This window comes from Esox lucius, chromosome 17, assembly GCF_011004845.1.
Source record: "Esox lucius isolate fEsoLuc1 chromosome 17, fEsoLuc1.pri, whole genome shotgun sequence".
NCBI classification, from domain to species: Eukaryota; Metazoa; Chordata; class Actinopteri; order Esociformes; family Esocidae; genus Esox; species Esox lucius.
The window spans coordinates 42,918,456-42,934,640 of NC_047585.1; the positions used below are offsets into that span (position 1 = coordinate 42,918,456).

Sequence of the window (16,185 nt, forward strand, 5' to 3'; positions counted from 1 at the left end):
ATTTGCACATCATTGCATTCTGTTTTATGCTGCTTAACATTTTACACAGCATCTCAACTTTTTTGTAATCAGTTATGTAACTGGTCACTGATATTAATTACCTGTAATCAGTAATATCACCTGTCACTGATATTAATGACCTGTAATCAGTTATATTACCTTTACCTGACATTTATTACTTGTAATCAGTTATGTAACTGGTCACTGATATTAATTACCTATAATCAGTTATATTACCTTTACCTGATATTAATTACCTGTAATCAGTTATATCACCTGTCACTGATATTAATGACCTGTAATCAGTTATATTACCTTTACCTGATATTAATGACCTGTAATCAGTTATATTACCTTTACCTGACATTTATTACTTGTAATCAGTTATGTAACTGGTCACTGATATTAATTACCTATAATCAGTTATATTACCTTTACCTGATATTAATTACCTGTAATCAGTTATATCATCTGTCACTGATATTAATTACCTGTAATTGTCCTGTAGGCACAAAATAGAACAAAACTGCAGCTGACATAATGACCACAGCATTGTCTGTCAGTCCCAACTGGCCCTGTTGGACATTTCCAGTTCAGAAAGACAATCTGGTCTTTTGTTAAAGGGGCGGGGCGTGGCTGCGAACAGATTACTTACAGGTCTAATAATGGAAATTAAGTGGTGCCCAACAGAGCTGGAACAGGCCGTCGGAGAGCTTGAGAAAGAGTTCTCATTTGTTGCTTGTTTTGTTTTAGTTCACACTTTCTTCTGTGTCAACTCCTTCCTAAGGAATGTCTTTACGTGGATACTATTTCCTTATTGCTAATTGAACACATTTGGTCAGTGACACCCATTCATCCATGCCAATAAATCCCTCTGGGAATTACATTTAATGTAGAGGTAAAGAGAAGGAAAGACACAGGGAAAGGACGAGTGATAGAAACAGAAGTAGAGATTGATTGAGAGAAATAAAAAGGGATATAAAAAGAGTGAGATGAAAAGAGGGAGAGAGGGAGAGAGGGAGGGAGGGAGAGAGTGGCAGTGTGTGACCGGGGCGAAGGCGAGGGGGAGGAGTGAACGCCACCCGGAGGGAGGGGAGTTTAAAAGGAGCGCCGGAGACCTGAGACACCTCACTGCTGTCAGACAGCCCTCCTGCTGCTGTCTTGCCTCCTCTCTCCTCTAGTCGTCCTCCTCTACACCTCAGTCATTCACGACAGCCCTCTGTCCGTCCCTCTGTCCGTCCCTCTGTCCGTCGCTCTGAGCGTCTCCCCCGAACCCTTTCGCTACAATTCCCCGGCCGGCTTTTGCTCTGCCGCTCCCCGTGCCCGACTCATCTCTCCTTCACTCGTCTCTTCGTACTCTCGTCTTCGTCTTGCGTCTTCCGCCATGAGCCTGAGGTCAAAGCGCATCAATGGCAGCTCCGTGAGGAGGCAGAGCGGGGCATTCAGCGGCCTGTCCCTGAGTAGCGGCTCGCTGCACGCCGGCGGTCACCTCGGCAGCCCGTTCCCCTCAGTGTCGGTCAACAGGAGCTTGCTGGCCCCGCTGGACCTGGAGATCGACCCCAGCCTGCAGGTGGTCCGCACCCAGGAGAAGGAGCAGATCAAGAGCCTCAACAACCGCTTCGCCTCCTTCATCGACAAGGTCTGTGGGCAGCCTGTTCATTTATGTTTCTGTAAAAGACGATTGAAAATACTTTATAATGCATACTGTATTTTGCAAATTCATGACATTAATAGTAATTAATTCATAATATAACATTGTCAGCTCTGTGACAAATTTACCCAATGGAGATTAAGATAATGATAATCTCTCAATAACTGTCCTAGTCCGAGTTAAACCAGTAATAAACACCCTATTATGACCACAGTTCATTCAAAATACCTTTTCTTTTTTGCATTTCATTTGGCTAGGACTTGAGATATCAGTTTGACTTGAGCTAACCTGTGAAAACCAAGTCACCAGTTCTTTCACAGCTGTGGTCACTGATACGCCACTAGTTCACATCATATCTGCTGTTTCTCACGGAATGGGTAACAGACTCACAATAGTGGCTTTGTGCCTGCTCTCTGTTACAGACCAGTAGCCTGGGGCACCGCAGCTCACTACAGAAACAAAGTCCCACTACGTTCACTAGTTAACCTGTACACTAGACCCTTTGAGTAAAACGCACTAATACATTCCACACGCTTAAAAAATATAAAACATATGCACAAGATAATATGAAAAGTGAATGAAAGCATGTTCTCGGCAGATTGGTAACTTGATAAAAACAGGTTTATGTGGCGTGGTCTTCCCTGACTGGAACATAATCGTCTGGACAGGAACCTTTAGTGTGGATCTCATAAACAGACAAAGGGAAGAGAATAATAAGACTTTGCGTACCAAGGAGGACTGACTAGCTGTTTCAACACCTAACTATCTATTGGATCTACACGGGAAAGCCCACTTCAAACAATCGCCTTTAAAGGCTTGTGTGATCAAACATGTGTCACCGTAACTGTCCATTGGGCAGGGTAGAAAACATCTCTAGGAGCAGTGATGAAACACTCTGCCTCTTAAAGTCCAAATGGATTCCTGACCTCTGTATAAACTGTCTTTATACTTCCCAGTCCTTCCCATACTTGGGCTATGACTAACTTCCATTTCGTCAATCGCGGTCCTCTCTCCTGTCCCTGCAGGTGCGTTTCTTGGAGCAGCAGAACAAAATGTTGGAGACTAAGTTCGACCTGCTCCACAGTGTGAAGGCGGGCCGCTCCAACATCAAGCCCATGTTTGAGTCCTACATGGCTAACCTGCGACGCCAGATGGACGTGGTCAACAACGACAAAACCAAGCTGGATGGAGAGCTGAGGAACATGCAGGGCCTGGTGGAGGACTTCAAGAACAAGTAGGAGTCTGTCTCTCTCTGCCTGTCTCTCTGCCTGTCTCTCTCTCTCTCTCTCTGCCTGTCTCTCTCTCTCTCTCTCTCTGCCTGTCTCTCTCTCTCTCTCTCTCTCTCTCTGTCTGTCTCTCTCTCTCTCTCTCTCTCTCTCTGCCTGTCTGTCTTGCTGAGGATCAAGCAGTGCCCAGGGCTACCAACCTTTCAAGATAGATTGGAGTGACATGCGTAGTTTGTCCTGGCTGGTTTACAAGTTATTCTAAAACTCCTGGCCTGGATTAGGACTTGTGTTTTATCTGGTATCTTTTCAAGACTGATGACAAAGTGTGACAGAGGTGACCTAAGCCACTGTCTTATCCTTCTGATCTGCCCAGATACGAAGATGAGATCAACAAGAGGAACAGCCTGGAGAACGATTTTGTCATTCTGAAAAAGGTTAGAACATCACCCACCCCAGCCCAGTGACACCAGAACTGTGCTGATGCCAGATTTTGGACGTTTATTTCCGACAAAGTACCACAGCAAAACCACACAGCCGCACCACGGCACCACAGAAGAGTCAGCTTGGTGTGTAGGAAGACTAACAACCAACTACTACCGAACTGGTAGCCTTGGAACATTATAAATTCAGTCTGGTATATTTTGGACGGTACTGTCAAACCTACTGTTGTCATTACAATGTGAAGAAACAGCACCTTAAACTACAAAAACCAGTAGTTTAAGGGGCTAGAGAGGCTAACTAGAATACTAGTTGAAGAGTCTAGTGTAGATTAACTACAGTGGTAGTTGAAGGAACTACGGAGGCTGATTGCAGTGGTAGTTGAAGGAACTAGAGAGGCTGATTGCAGTGGTAGTTGAAGGAACTAGAGAGGCTGATTGCAGTGGTAGTTGAAGGAACTAGAGGCTGATTGCAGTGGTAGTTGAAGGAACTAGAGAGGCTGATTGCAGTGGTAGTTGAAGGAACTAGAGAGGCTGATTGCAGTGGTAGTTGAAGGAACTAGAGAGGCTGATTGCAGTGGTAGTTGAAGGAACTAGAGAGGCTGATTGCAGTGGTAGTTGAAGGAACTAGAGAGGCTGATTGCAGTGGTAGTTGAAGGAACTAGAGAGGCTGATTGCAGTGGTAGTTGAAGGAACTAGGGAGGGTAATTACGGTGCGTTGTGTTTTCAGGATGTGGACTCAGCCTACCTGGTAAAAGCAGACCTGGAAGACAGGGTGGGAGCTCTGACTGATGAGATGAACTTCCTCAGGCGCATCTATGAGGAGGTGAGGTAATTCATGTATCACCCGGAGGTGCTAGCAAATAGAGGCAAACTATATATTTGTGTACCATACCATACCATCTTCTTCCGCTTATCCGGGGCCGGGTCGCGGGGGCAGCAGTCTAAGCAGGGATGCCCAGACTTCCCTCTCCCCAGACACTTCCTCTAGCTCTTCCGGGGGGACACCGAGGCGTTCCCAGGCCAGCCGGGAGACATAGTCCCTCCAGCGAGTCCTAGGTCTTCCCCGGGGTCTCCTCCCGGTGGGACGGGACCGGAACACCTTCCCAGGAAGGCGTTCCGGAGGCATCCGAAAAAGATGCCCAAGCCACCTCAGCTGACCCCTCTCGATGTGGAGGAGCAGGGGCTCTACTCTGAGCTCCTCCCGGGTGACCGAGCTTCTCACCCTATCTCTAAGGGATCGCCCGGCCACCCTGCGGAGAAAGCTCATTTCGGCCGCCTGTATCCGGGATCTTGTCCTTTCGGTCATGACCCAAAGCTCATGACCATAGGTGAGAGTAGGAACGTAGATTGACTGGTAAATCGAGAGCTTCGCCTTGCGGCTCAGCTCTTTCTTCACCACGACAGACCGATACATCGACTGCATTACTGCAGAAGCTGCACCGATCCGTCTGTAAATCTCCCGTTCCATCCTTCCCTCACTCGTGAACAAGACCCCTAGATACTTAAACTCCTCCACTTGAGGCAGGCACTCTCCACCAACCTGAAGCGGGCAAGCCACCCTTTTCCGACTGAGGACCATGGCCTCGGATTTGGAGGTACTGATTTTCATCCCCACCGCTTCACACTCGGCTGCAAACCGTCCCAGCGCATGCTGAAGGTCCTGGTTAGAAGGGGCCAACACGACAACATCATCTGCAAAAAGCAGAGACGAAATTGTGTGGTCCCCAAACCTGACACCCTCCGGCCCCTGGCTGCGCCTAGAAATTCTGTCCATAAAAATTACGAACAGAACCGGTGACAAAGGGCAGCCCTGCCGGAGTCCAACATGCACTGGGAACAAGTCTGACTTACTGCCGGCAATGCGGACCAAGCTCCTGCTTCGGTTGTACAGGGACCTGACAGCCCTTAGCAAAGGACCCAGGACCCCATATTCCCCAAGCACCCTCCACAAGATGCCGCGAGGGACACAGTCGAATGCCTTCTCCAAATCCACAAAACACATGTGGATTGGTTGGGCAAACTCCCATGAACCCTCCAACACCCCGTAGAGGGTATAGAGCTGGTCCAGTGTTCCACGGCCCGGACGAAAACCACACTGTTCCTCCTGAATCCGAGGTTCTACTATCGGCCGTATTCTCCTCTCCAGTACCCTGGCATAGACTTTCCCGGGGAGGCTGAGAAGTGTGATCCCCCTATAGTTGGAACACACCCTCCGGTCCCCCTTCTTAAAAAGAGGGACCACCACCCCGGTCTGCCATCCCAGAGGCACTGTCCCCGACCGCCACGCGATGTTGCACAGGCGTGTCAACCAAGACAGCCCCACAACATCCAGAGACTTGAGGTACTCAGGGCGGATCTCATCCACCCCCGGTGCCTTGCCACCGAGGAGTTTCTTGACCACCTCAGTGACTTCAGCCCGGGTGATGGACGAGTCCACCTCTGAGCCCTCATCCTCTGCTTCCTCAATGGAAGAAGTGACAGCGGGATTGAGGAGATCCTCGAAGTATTCCTTCCACCGCCCGACGACATCCTCAGTTGAGGTCAACAGCTGCCCACCTCTACTGTAAACAGCGTTGGTAGGGCACTGTTTCCCTCTCCTGAGGCGCCGGATGGTTTGCCAGAATCTCTTCGAGGCCAGCCGATAGTCCTTCTCCATGGCCTCACCGAACTCCTCCCAGGCCCGAGTTTTTGCCTCCACAACCACCCGGGCTGCAGCCCGCTTGGCCTGTCGGTACCCGTCAGCTGCGTCAGGAGTCCCACAAGCCAACCAGGCCTGATAGGACTCCTTCTTCAGCTTGACGGCATCCCTTACTTCCGGTGTCCACCACCGGGTTCGGGGATTGCCGCCTCGACAGGCACCGGAGACCTTACGGCCACAGCTCCGAGCGGCCGCTTTGACAATGGCGGTGGAGAACATGGTCCACTCGGACTCAATATCTCCAACCTCCCTCGGGATCCAGTCGAAGCTCTGCCGGAGGTGGGAGTTAAAGATCTCTCTGACAGGAGACTCGGCCAGACGTTCCCAGCAGACCCTTACAGTTCGCTTGGGCCTGCCGAGTCTGTCCAGCTTTCTCCCCCGCCATCGGATCCAACTCACCACCAGGTGGTGATCAGTTGACAGCTCCGCCCCTCTCTTCACCCGAGTGTCCAAGACATACGGCCGCAGGTCAGATGAGACGACAACAAAGTCGATCATCGACCTGCGGCCTAGGGTGTCCTGGTGCCACGTGCACTGATGGACACCCTTATGCTTGAACATGGTGTTCGTTATGGACAAACTGTGACTAGCACAGAAGTCCAATAACTGAACACCACTCGGGTTCAGATCAGGGGGGCCGTTCCTCCCAATCACGCCCCTCCAGGTGTCACTGTCGTTGCCCACGTGGGCGTTGAAGTCCCCCAGTAGAACAATAGAGTCCCCAGTCGGAGCACTTTCCAGCACCCCTCCCAGAGACTCCAAGAAGGTCGGGTACTCTGCACTGCCGTTCGGCCCGTAGGCACAAACAACAGTGAGAGACCTATCCCCGACCCGTAGGCGCAGGGAAACGACCCTCTCGTTCACCGGGGTAAACTCCAACACATGGCGGCAGAGCTGGGGAGCTATAAGCAAACCCACACCAGCCCGCCGCCTCTCACCATGGGCAACTCCAGAGTGGTGAAGAGTCCATCCTCTCTCAAGGAGTGTGGTTCCAGAGCCCAAGCCGTGCGTAGAGGTGATCCCGACTACCTCTAATCGGAACCTCTCAACCTCACGCACTAGCTCAGGCTCCTTCCCCGCCAGCGAGGTGACATTCCACGTCCCTAGAGCTAGTTTCTGTGTCCAGAGATCGGGTTGTCTAGGCCCCTGCCTTCGACTGCCGCCCGATCCTCTTCGCACCGGCCCCTTATGGTCCCTCCTGTGAGTGGTGAGCCCACGGGAGGGCGGCCCCACGTCACCCGTTCGGGCTGAGCCCGGCCGGGCCCCATGGGGGAAGGCCCGGCCACCAGGCGCTCGCATACGAGCCCCAACCCCGGGCCTGGCTCCAGGGTGGGGCCCCGGCTGCGCCATACCGGGCGACGTCACGGTACTCATAATGTTGTTCTTCATTAAGGGGGGTTTGAACCGCTCTTAGTCTGACCCGTCGCCTAAGACCTGTTTGCCTTGGGAGACCCTACCAGGGGCATATAGCCCCAGACAACATAGCTCCTAGGGTCACTCGGGTACTCAAACCCCTCCACCACGTTAAGGTGGCAGTTCTTGGAGGGGCTATATTTGTGTAGATAAAGTATAAAAGGCTTACCAAAAACGACCCAGTGACCAGTCCGCCCCAGATAGCAATGCCAATTTAGGGTGTTTAAATACAGCTGACATCAACAAACGTCTGTTTGTGGATCCTCCCATACATCCAGGAGCTACGGGAGCTACAGGCCAGTATCAAGGACACATCTGTAATCGTCCAGATGGACAACAGCCGCCACCTCAACATGGACCAGATTGTAGCTGATGTCAAGGCTCAGTATGAGGACATCGCTGCCAAGAGCCGAGAGGAGGCTGAGATGTGGTACAAGACCAAGGTGAGAAACAATAGAATGTTCTGTGATTTAAGTGGTTGACATTGCTTTTTAGTACATGGAGGAGTACTGTTTTTCCCAACCAATGAGGTGAGCTGTATGAGGCGGATGGTGGCCCAGAGTCTGAGGGATTAAACCTATAGCAGATAGATTGCCATGGAAACCCAAGCCTGTGCCGGAGTCTAGTCCAGCAGTCTAAGCTCCCGACCACACATGCCCCCTGGGGTTCGAGTCGTCTCCGTCTACATACCCCATTTCCCTAGGTTCTCCTTCCCCATGTCCCGTCCTCTCATCAACATAACACAGAATCCCAGGATGGGTCCTGAGAAAAAGGGGAAATCTAGCAGCTGTAGACACACATAAACCACCAACATTACTCCACTGAAATAAATAATTCTTAAATTAATCAAAAAAATTACGTGTCAAAAATGTTGGCCGTAACTTAGACAGAAAATTAATCAAATCCAGACTCGCCGACGAATCTGAAAAAGCCTGATATTCTTTTTCACAATATCCGTCTTGTTAGAAGCAATATTTTCTCACTACATTTGGAGATCTTTTATGCCGGATTAAAGTATTTTTAAAGAATAACTTTTCAGCAGTAATCCATGTTGTATTCCATGTTGTATTCCATGTTGTATTCCATGTTGTATTCCATGTCAGTTTGACCAGATGGCAATCCAGGCCACCCAGTACGGGGATGACCTTAGGAACACCAAGGGTGAGATAGCAGAAGTCAACCGCCTGATTGGCCGTCTGCAGAGTGAGATAGAAGCTGTCAAACAACAGGTATGTTCGCCTGACGAACCCAGAAATGACATCATAATGCTTCACGGCTAAACCTCCCCGGAGGCGCTGCGATGCTCATCATGTACCCAGTTGGGTGCAAAGGAGTATAGCGTTGGATAGAATGCTCAGCATCAAGTGAGATCAAATGCACATTGTTCTCAAACAAAGCTAAAGATTTCAGGAAACAGAGCCAAGCACTAATATGCTCTTTCACGTATCTTTGTTAAACGATGACCCTGACCCTCACGACGGCCCTGTCCCTGATGCCTCACAGCGCATCAACCTGGGGAACCACATAGCGGAGGCAGAAGACCGCGGGGAGCTCGCTGTGAAAGAGGCCAAGTCCAGGATAAGAGACCTGGAGGAAGGCCTGCAGAGATCCAAGCAGGACATGGCCAGGCAGGTGAAGGAGTACCAGGAGCTGATGAATGTCAAGCTGGCCCTGGACATAGAGATCGCCACGTACAGGAAGCTTCTGGAAGGAGAGGAGGACAGGTATGGAGGGGAAGGAGGAATAGAAAGATGAACAGGTACGGAAGAAGAGGAAAAAGGTTTAGAGGACAGGAATGGAGGAAAGGGAGGAGTAGAAAGATAAAATATGTGCTTGGAGGACAGGTACGAGTGGGAGATTATGACATTACTGTACCCAGGGTGCATGGAGTCAATGGGTTTGAGGCTGGAAGCTAGAAAAGGACAGAAGAAATGTTTTATGGAGCATAACACTCTCTTCTTCACCTAGGATTGGACATCAATCTGTCCTCAACATTCACTCAGTGTCCAGCTACAGTAAGTACGTATGTATAATTAAATACATTAACTTGCCAGTTGCTGGCCAATATAACCATCATGACCAATGCATTTTGAAAGCAATGTTCTGCTTTAGGGATGTGCATTGGACAAGATTTGACTATCCGAAGTGTGTTATTATTCGAATAATATTCGGTTAACCGAAATAAAGGGTTTAAAAACCACCGATACAAAATAAGCGCTACTGCATAACGCGCCATGGAGTAGGTGTAGTTCTCATGAGAAAAGGGCGAGCGCGCACATGGAGGAAGCCACGTGGTAGACACGCAAAACTCGGCTACAGAACTAATAGACTATTTATCAACACATAATTGAGTTTATTGGATGGAAGTATAGAAAAACAAGTTAGCTAAGGTAGCTAATGCTATTTGCCTAACTCACCGTTTTCTGCGCTCTCAACCTTTATATCCCACAGCCAAACTTTACGTAGAGTTTTGTGGCCAGACTTTTACGTAGGCAACATTAATACAGTGCATATATTCCATCGTCCCTTGAATTAGTTAACTTTCATCCACCTGCTGACAGTAGCCTAGGACCTAGGTTATGCTGTATATATTCCTTCATTGTGACTTACTTGACCCCACCACATTACCGCTTTGATTGACGATTGTAAACAGCAAACACGTGTGAAGTAGCGCATGTTATAAAAACGATTTAAAAACATTATTTTATTTAAATGTCTTGGTATATCGTAAAACAATTTTGATTGGAATTTTGTAGTATTTAGAAAAACTATATTCAGTTCTATTAATTTAAACCAAAAAAATACATTATGTATAAAAAAGAAAATGGGGGGCAATATTGATTACACACTTAAATAGGCTATTAGAATGCAAAATGTATTCCTGGTATTCGAATATTCGACTATACGTGCCCATCCGTAGTCTTCTTATTTCTAAACAGACGATAGACATTTTCTTGCATTAGGCTTTTTAATTTTATCTAAATGTTGACTCAGCATAATGCTGTTTCCAGTACCAACCAAGTGAAGCGGTTCCTGTTATCCAGTATATGCCCAGGTATTTGCAGCCTGGTAATCACAGGTCCAAAACAGAGGCCCGGTTCTGCATCGCGGCACTGTGCTTAGTTGTCGCAGAAATATACCCACTGAGTTGTTAACAGTCCACCCTGGAGTCATCGCGCACAGCTCAACTGGTAGAGAACGCCAGGGCAGTAGATTTAATTCCAGTGGGAACAGAATATATATATATATATATTGTTTTTATGTATGCACTTTCTACTGTCAGTCACTCCGTCTGCTATATTGCTAAATGTCTATCGCTGATGTTTCCACAGGCTCGAAGAGTAAAAGTAATGGTTACTATGGCAACAATTCCCCTACACCAAAGCTGCTGATTAAAACAACAGAACAAAGAGACCAGTCCAGGTTCAGCTCTCACTGAAGACCCAGCAGATGTTTCTGACTGAGGATTGAGAACCATCCTATACCTTTGCATCTTAACCCTGTAGCGGACGCTCTCATCAAGAGAGACTTAGTGCATTCATCTTAGTATAGCTGAAACAACCAGATATCACATAAGTAGTAAATTCTGCTTTCCTTTAACAAGTCAGTCCTGGTAGGAAGGAGAAATACATGTTTCTTTGGTAGTGGGGTGATATCAGATCTATTTCAAATTATTTCTGTAATTATCATGTATACCACAGAAATTAGATTGAGATCAAATAAGTATTGGAACTTGTGTTTTGTAGAAATTTTTGACAAATATGCTGTAAAAACTAAACAAATAAATTTAAACAAGTACTTAATAGCCTTACTGGTCATGTAATGGAAAACCACTAAATGGTTGTGACTATATATCCTATATACAGGTGCTGGTCATATAATTAGAATATCATCAAAAAGTTGATTTATTTCAGTAATTCCATTCAAAAAGTGAAACTTGTATAATGTGTACATTCATTCCACACAGACTGATATATTTCAAGTGTTTTTCTTTACATTTTTATGATTATAACTGACAACTAATGAAAACCCCAAATTCAGTATCTCAGAAAATTTGAATATTGTGAAAAGGTTCAATATTGAAGACACCTGGTGCCACACTCTAATCAGCTAATTAACTCAAAACACCTGCAAAGGCCTCTCTCAGTCTAGTTCGGTAGGCTACACAATCATGGGGAAGACTGCTGACTTGACAGCTGTCCAAAAGACGACCATTGACACCTTGCACAAGGAGGGCAAGACACAAAAGGTAATTGCTAAAGAGGCTGGCTGTTCACAGAGCTGTGTCCAAGCACATTAATAAAGAGGCGAAGGGAAGGAAAAGATGTGGTAGAAAAAAGTGTACAAGCAATAGGGATAACCGCACCCTGGAGAGGATTGTGAAACAAAACCCATTCAAAAATGTGGGGGAGATTCACAAAGACTGGACTGCAGCTGGACTCAGTGCTTCAAGAACCACCACGCACAGACGTATGCAAGACATGGGTTTCAGCTGTCGCATTCCTTGTGTCAAGCCACCGCATCAGAAGTGTCTCGCCTGGGCTAAAGACAAAAAGGACTGGTGTGATGGTAATTCCAATGTATGGACACTCGGAGTAAGGAACACAGAGACAAAGTTCTCTTGGTACATTCTAACAGTTTTATTAACTATTATGCACATATGAGAGACGCGCCAACCGCTTACACACATAATCGTCTGAGGAGTCTCTGAGTCAAAACATCATTTCAACAGTATTTATTACATAGAAAAAGGGGTGTGGTAAGATGCTGCCATATGTCCTGTGTCACATAGGTTTTACCCAAAGGGTGGGCTGTCCCCCCACCTTATCCTTCCTGCCATAATGTTTACTGTAGTGTTTACCCAAAGGGGCCAACTGACCTTACTCCCCCCAAGGACCACATTCCTGAGGAACAAAAGACTGACACAACTTCTTCTAGGCAGGAGGACATGGCCCAAATACCTGTTAATCCTCTGATATTATACAGACATGTGTGTCAAAATCAAAGTAAAGATCTACATACCAGCCAATGGAAAGACAGACATTTCTCAAATGTACCTTAGTTCAAACACTGGACTGCTGCTGAGTGGTCCAAAGTTATGTTCTCTGATGAAAGTAAATTTTGCATTCCCTTTGGAAATCAAGGTCCCAGAGTCTGGAGGAAGAGAGTAGAGGCACATAATCCACGTTGCTTGAAGTCCAGTGTAAAGTTTCCACAGTCAGTGATGGTTTGGGTTGCCATGTCATCTGCTGGTGTTGGTCCACTGTGTTTTCTGAGGTCCTAGTCCAATGCAGCCGTCTACCTGGAAGTTTTAGAGCACTTCATGCTTCCTGCTGCTGACCAACTTTATGGAGATGCAGATTTAATTTTCCAACAGGACTTGGCACCTGCACACAGTGCCAAAGCTACCAGTACCTGGTTTAAGGACCATGGTATCCCTGTTCTTAATTGGCCAGTAAACTCGCCTGTCTTTAAGCCTATAGAAAATCTATGGGGTATTGTGAAGAGGAAAATGCGATACGCTAGACCCAACAATGCAGAAGAGCTGAAGGCCACTATCAGAGCAACCTGGGCTCTCATAACACCTGAGCAGTGCCACAGACTGATCGACTCCATGCCACGCCGCATTGCTGCAGTAATTCAGGCAAAAGGAGCCCCAACTAAGTATTGAGTGCTTTACATGCTCATACTTTTCATGTTCATACTTTTCAGTTGGCCTACATTTCTAAAAATATTTTTTTTGTATTGGTCTTAAGTAATATAACATTTTTCGAATATACTGAATTTAGGATTTTCATTAGTTGTCAGTTATAATCATCACAATTAAAAGAAATAAACATTTGGAATATATCAGTCTGTGTAATGAATTAATATAATATACAAGTTTCACTTGGAATTATTGAAATAAATCAACTTTTTGTATGATATTCTAATTATATGACCAGCACCTGTATGCAGCATATAGGGAAAGGACATATCAGTTCTGTTTTGAAATAATTTTATATGAACGTAGAGCTTCATTGAAAGATTTGATGTTAAAAATTGTCATTTGAAATTACATTCATAGGCAAAGAGTATAAAGAATTCAATTCATTTCTTAAATATCTTAAGTTTCCTTGAAAATACTAGGAGAAATATCTAATTAGATCTGCAAAAACAATCGTAGCATTCATACAATAAAGGCTGGAAAGGCCCAATAGGTGCAGTCTTCACACAGCAGATACTGTTACTTCAGACAGCAGCTCACAGACGACTCTCATACTCAGATCAACAGACACTCACAGTACATACAAGTCCAGTGCGACACAATCTACTGGGATTAGTCTGTTATCTCCGTCCTCCTGAAGAGCAGCAGTCTGCGGTCCCATGTGGTACTGCCGAAGCACTGCATCAGCTCCATTCCACAGTGCTTCTCCAAATGTTCCCTGGCATGCTCCGCCACGTCTCCTCGGATCGCCAACGTCTTGAAATGGTCGAAGTCTGTCCTTCCCAGCTTCCTCAGCCTCCGGGCTGCCGATCGATAGCACTTCCAGGGCTGGGCTTCCAGCAGGAGGTGGTGGCTGAGGGAGGCCAGTCGGGAGAGGAGGCGCAGCAGGGCAGAGTCGCCGTGGTTCAGGTGGACCCACATTGTGACGGCCAGGCACATGGTGAGGTGGAAGCGGGGGCAGCCGTGTTGGCCGAGGTAAACCTGTAGTTGGGTCTGAAGGGAGGAGTCCTCTGTGATGTCTAAAGGAATGAATGAGATATTCTGTGGAAAAGGGTTGTTCTGCTGGGCCCGGAGTATTAGGGATTGGTCCAGGTCAAAGCCCATAAGGTGGAGATCAGTGTGTGGTGGCTTTGTAGGGTCTTCGGACTGGGCCCTCTGCTGGAGGTGTCTGTATAACGCCACTGTCAGGTCCTGAAGTACACAAGGATAGTTGAGAGAGAATACTTGATTACTCTAAACACAGGCATTTTAAATTGAATTATTTAATGGCTGATGATTGTCCAGTCAGCTTGTGGGTTCTGGGTGAATATGTGAAGGCTTACGTGATAACCGTTTTATGATAACCGTTTTACGCATCCAGCTAGCTAGCTTTAGCTCACCCCTGAATTACAGCCAACGTCGAGCATCAATATGGTTTCACTGCTGTCTTTGCCATACCCCAAATCTTGAATAAGTGTGGTTGGAATAAGGTTTATGCGATTTTCAGGCGGATTAAATGTATAATAATTTATAAAATTGCCGTAAGGTGCTGCACCGGGGTCATCTTTCTCATCCATAACGTTCTCTTTCCCACTTGCTGCCATTACTGAGCCGCCACTGACCCGCGCGCTACGTGTGCGGCATCAAAATACATCCGACAAGAAAACACGGACAGACTTTGAATACGGCTCCTCCTGCTCGTGTGATTATTTAAGAACCGAATCACATGTCCCTCGCAAGCCTCCGTTGCCTAAAAAAAAAAATGCTCTTACTTACAGACGGTGCGGTTAGCTAGCTAACAAGCTCGCTAGGTAAATCAGTGGTGACATTGAGAGTTGTATCAAGAATCGGACTATTTCTCCTTTCCAATAAAGGTAAGCAACAATGCAATTTTGCTACACGAGGATAATCTGAAAGGGAAACAATTTCAATTTTATTCATACGTTTTCTTAATACCCTTAATCCAGTTAACCAAAACAACTTTGGTAGCTAGCTTAATTCCAGTAGAACTCATTCCAGATCATCACCGGGTAGCTATGATATCTAGCTTGCTGTAACGTTAGGGAAATTTACTTTAGCTGTGATAATCACACCGTTAAACACAAGTAAACGGGAAGATGAATAATGTTAATGTAGTTACAGTATATCCCTACAAGAGACCTACTGTACATGTTTTTGGTTCCGGCAGGAACACCATGTTGCCCACGGCAAAGCGCCTCGCCGACTATGGATACCGGGGATTTTCCGCGTCGATGATGCTGTTAACACTCTACGGGGGATACCTGTGTACCATGCGAGGCTACCGCTACATGAACAAGCAGAAAGATCTGCAGATAGCAGCAGAAAATCAAGACCTCGAGTCCCTCAAGCCGTAGATTACTGCCTGTACGTCTTGTCTTAAAAAAACATCAAGGACATTCTTTTTTCTTCCTAATTGACTTTAATGATCATCTTTGGGTACTGATCATGTGATCACCAATAGTAAAGATATTCGTCATCTGTCTTTTCTCTCAAATTGGGTTTCTGTTCTTTTTCCATGGCGAAGATATGCCCAACGATCCCTCTGAATCTGTATCCGCAAAGCATTTAAGATTTTACGTGTTCTTCGAGAAAGGCCATTACCTGACCCCTCCGCACACAAAGGATGCCACCATGGTCAGGGTTGTGGCAGAGAAGACCTTTCCGAGATCAAGGTGTCTTGTTGTAAAGTTATTAAATGCCTAATGATAAATCATTCTCCAATCGTAGCTAATTTCATTTCTCTTCGTTTCACAACAATTTATGTGTTGAAATATAAAATTCAGCTTAAAACTGCGTGACATGAAAAAACGTCTTGCAAGTGATTATTGGTTCTCAGTATACTTACCTGGTTAAACACTTTTGAAGTGCCTGTTCTATATCTTGAGCTAGCATGTGTCATTTGTCCTGATCTTGTTCACATCATGACTGAGCCAACCCTTTTAAACAGATTTGAGGTGTTATGGAATGGGCCAAGACACTGGCCAATATCAAGACGTAGGGACGCATGTTAAAACGCGGTATAACCCGGTTTTATCACTATATTATATCTA

At 46.4% G+C, this 16,185-nt stretch overlaps 3 protein-coding genes across 5 annotated transcripts; 2 read left to right on the forward strand and 1 right to left on the reverse strand.

Annotated features, from left to right (window-relative positions):
- Positions 1 to 1,297: 1,297 nt before the first annotated feature.
- Positions 1,298 to 10,852, forward strand: si:dkey-222f2.1 (keratin, type II cytoskeletal 8). Its single transcript, XM_013138054.3, has 9 exons — positions 1,298 to 1,639; positions 2,677 to 2,885; positions 3,251 to 3,311; positions 4,045 to 4,140; positions 7,707 to 7,871; positions 8,532 to 8,657; positions 8,932 to 9,152; positions 9,397 to 9,447; positions 10,761 to 10,852. Exons 1-9 carry the CDS (start codon positions 1,385 to 1,387, stop codon positions 10,771 to 10,773), a joined length of 1,197 nt encoding a protein of 398 aa, XP_012993508.1. The 5' UTR covers positions 1,298 to 1,384; the 3' UTR covers positions 10,774 to 10,852.
- A 2,492-nt stretch (positions 10,853 to 13,344) lies between these two features.
- Positions 13,345 to 15,369, reverse strand: LOC105016703 (pre-miRNA 5'-monophosphate methyltransferase). 2 transcript variants are annotated; one of them, XM_010880719.5, is made up of 2 exons: positions 15,279 to 15,369; positions 13,345 to 14,326 (listed from the first exon to the last, which is right to left on the reverse strand). In XM_010880719.5, exons 1-2 carry the CDS (start codon positions 15,309 to 15,311, stop codon positions 13,748 to 13,750), a joined length of 612 nt encoding a protein of 203 aa, XP_010879021.1. In that variant the 5' UTR covers positions 15,312 to 15,369; the 3' UTR covers positions 13,345 to 13,747. The 2 variants fall into 2 exon arrangements, with proteins under 2 accessions (XP_010879021.1, XP_012993519.1); XM_013138065.4 differs by lacking the exon at positions 15,279 to 15,369 and adding an exon at positions 14,515 to 14,783 and having other exon boundaries at positions 13,350 to 14,326.
- On the forward strand, positions 14,852 to 15,850 carry LOC105016696 (cytochrome c oxidase assembly protein COX14). 2 transcript variants are annotated; one of them, XM_010880711.4, is made up of 3 exons: positions 14,852 to 14,988; positions 15,303 to 15,499; positions 15,660 to 15,850. In XM_010880711.4, exon 2 carries the CDS (start codon positions 15,310 to 15,312, stop codon positions 15,487 to 15,489), a length of 180 nt encoding a protein of 59 aa, XP_010879013.1. In that variant the 5' UTR covers positions 14,852 to 14,988; positions 15,303 to 15,309; the 3' UTR covers positions 15,490 to 15,499; positions 15,660 to 15,850. The 2 variants fall into 2 exon arrangements, with proteins under 2 accessions (XP_010879013.1, XP_010879011.1); XM_010880709.3 differs by having other exon boundaries at positions 15,303 to 15,850.
- Positions 15,851 to 16,185: the final 335 nt, after the last annotated feature.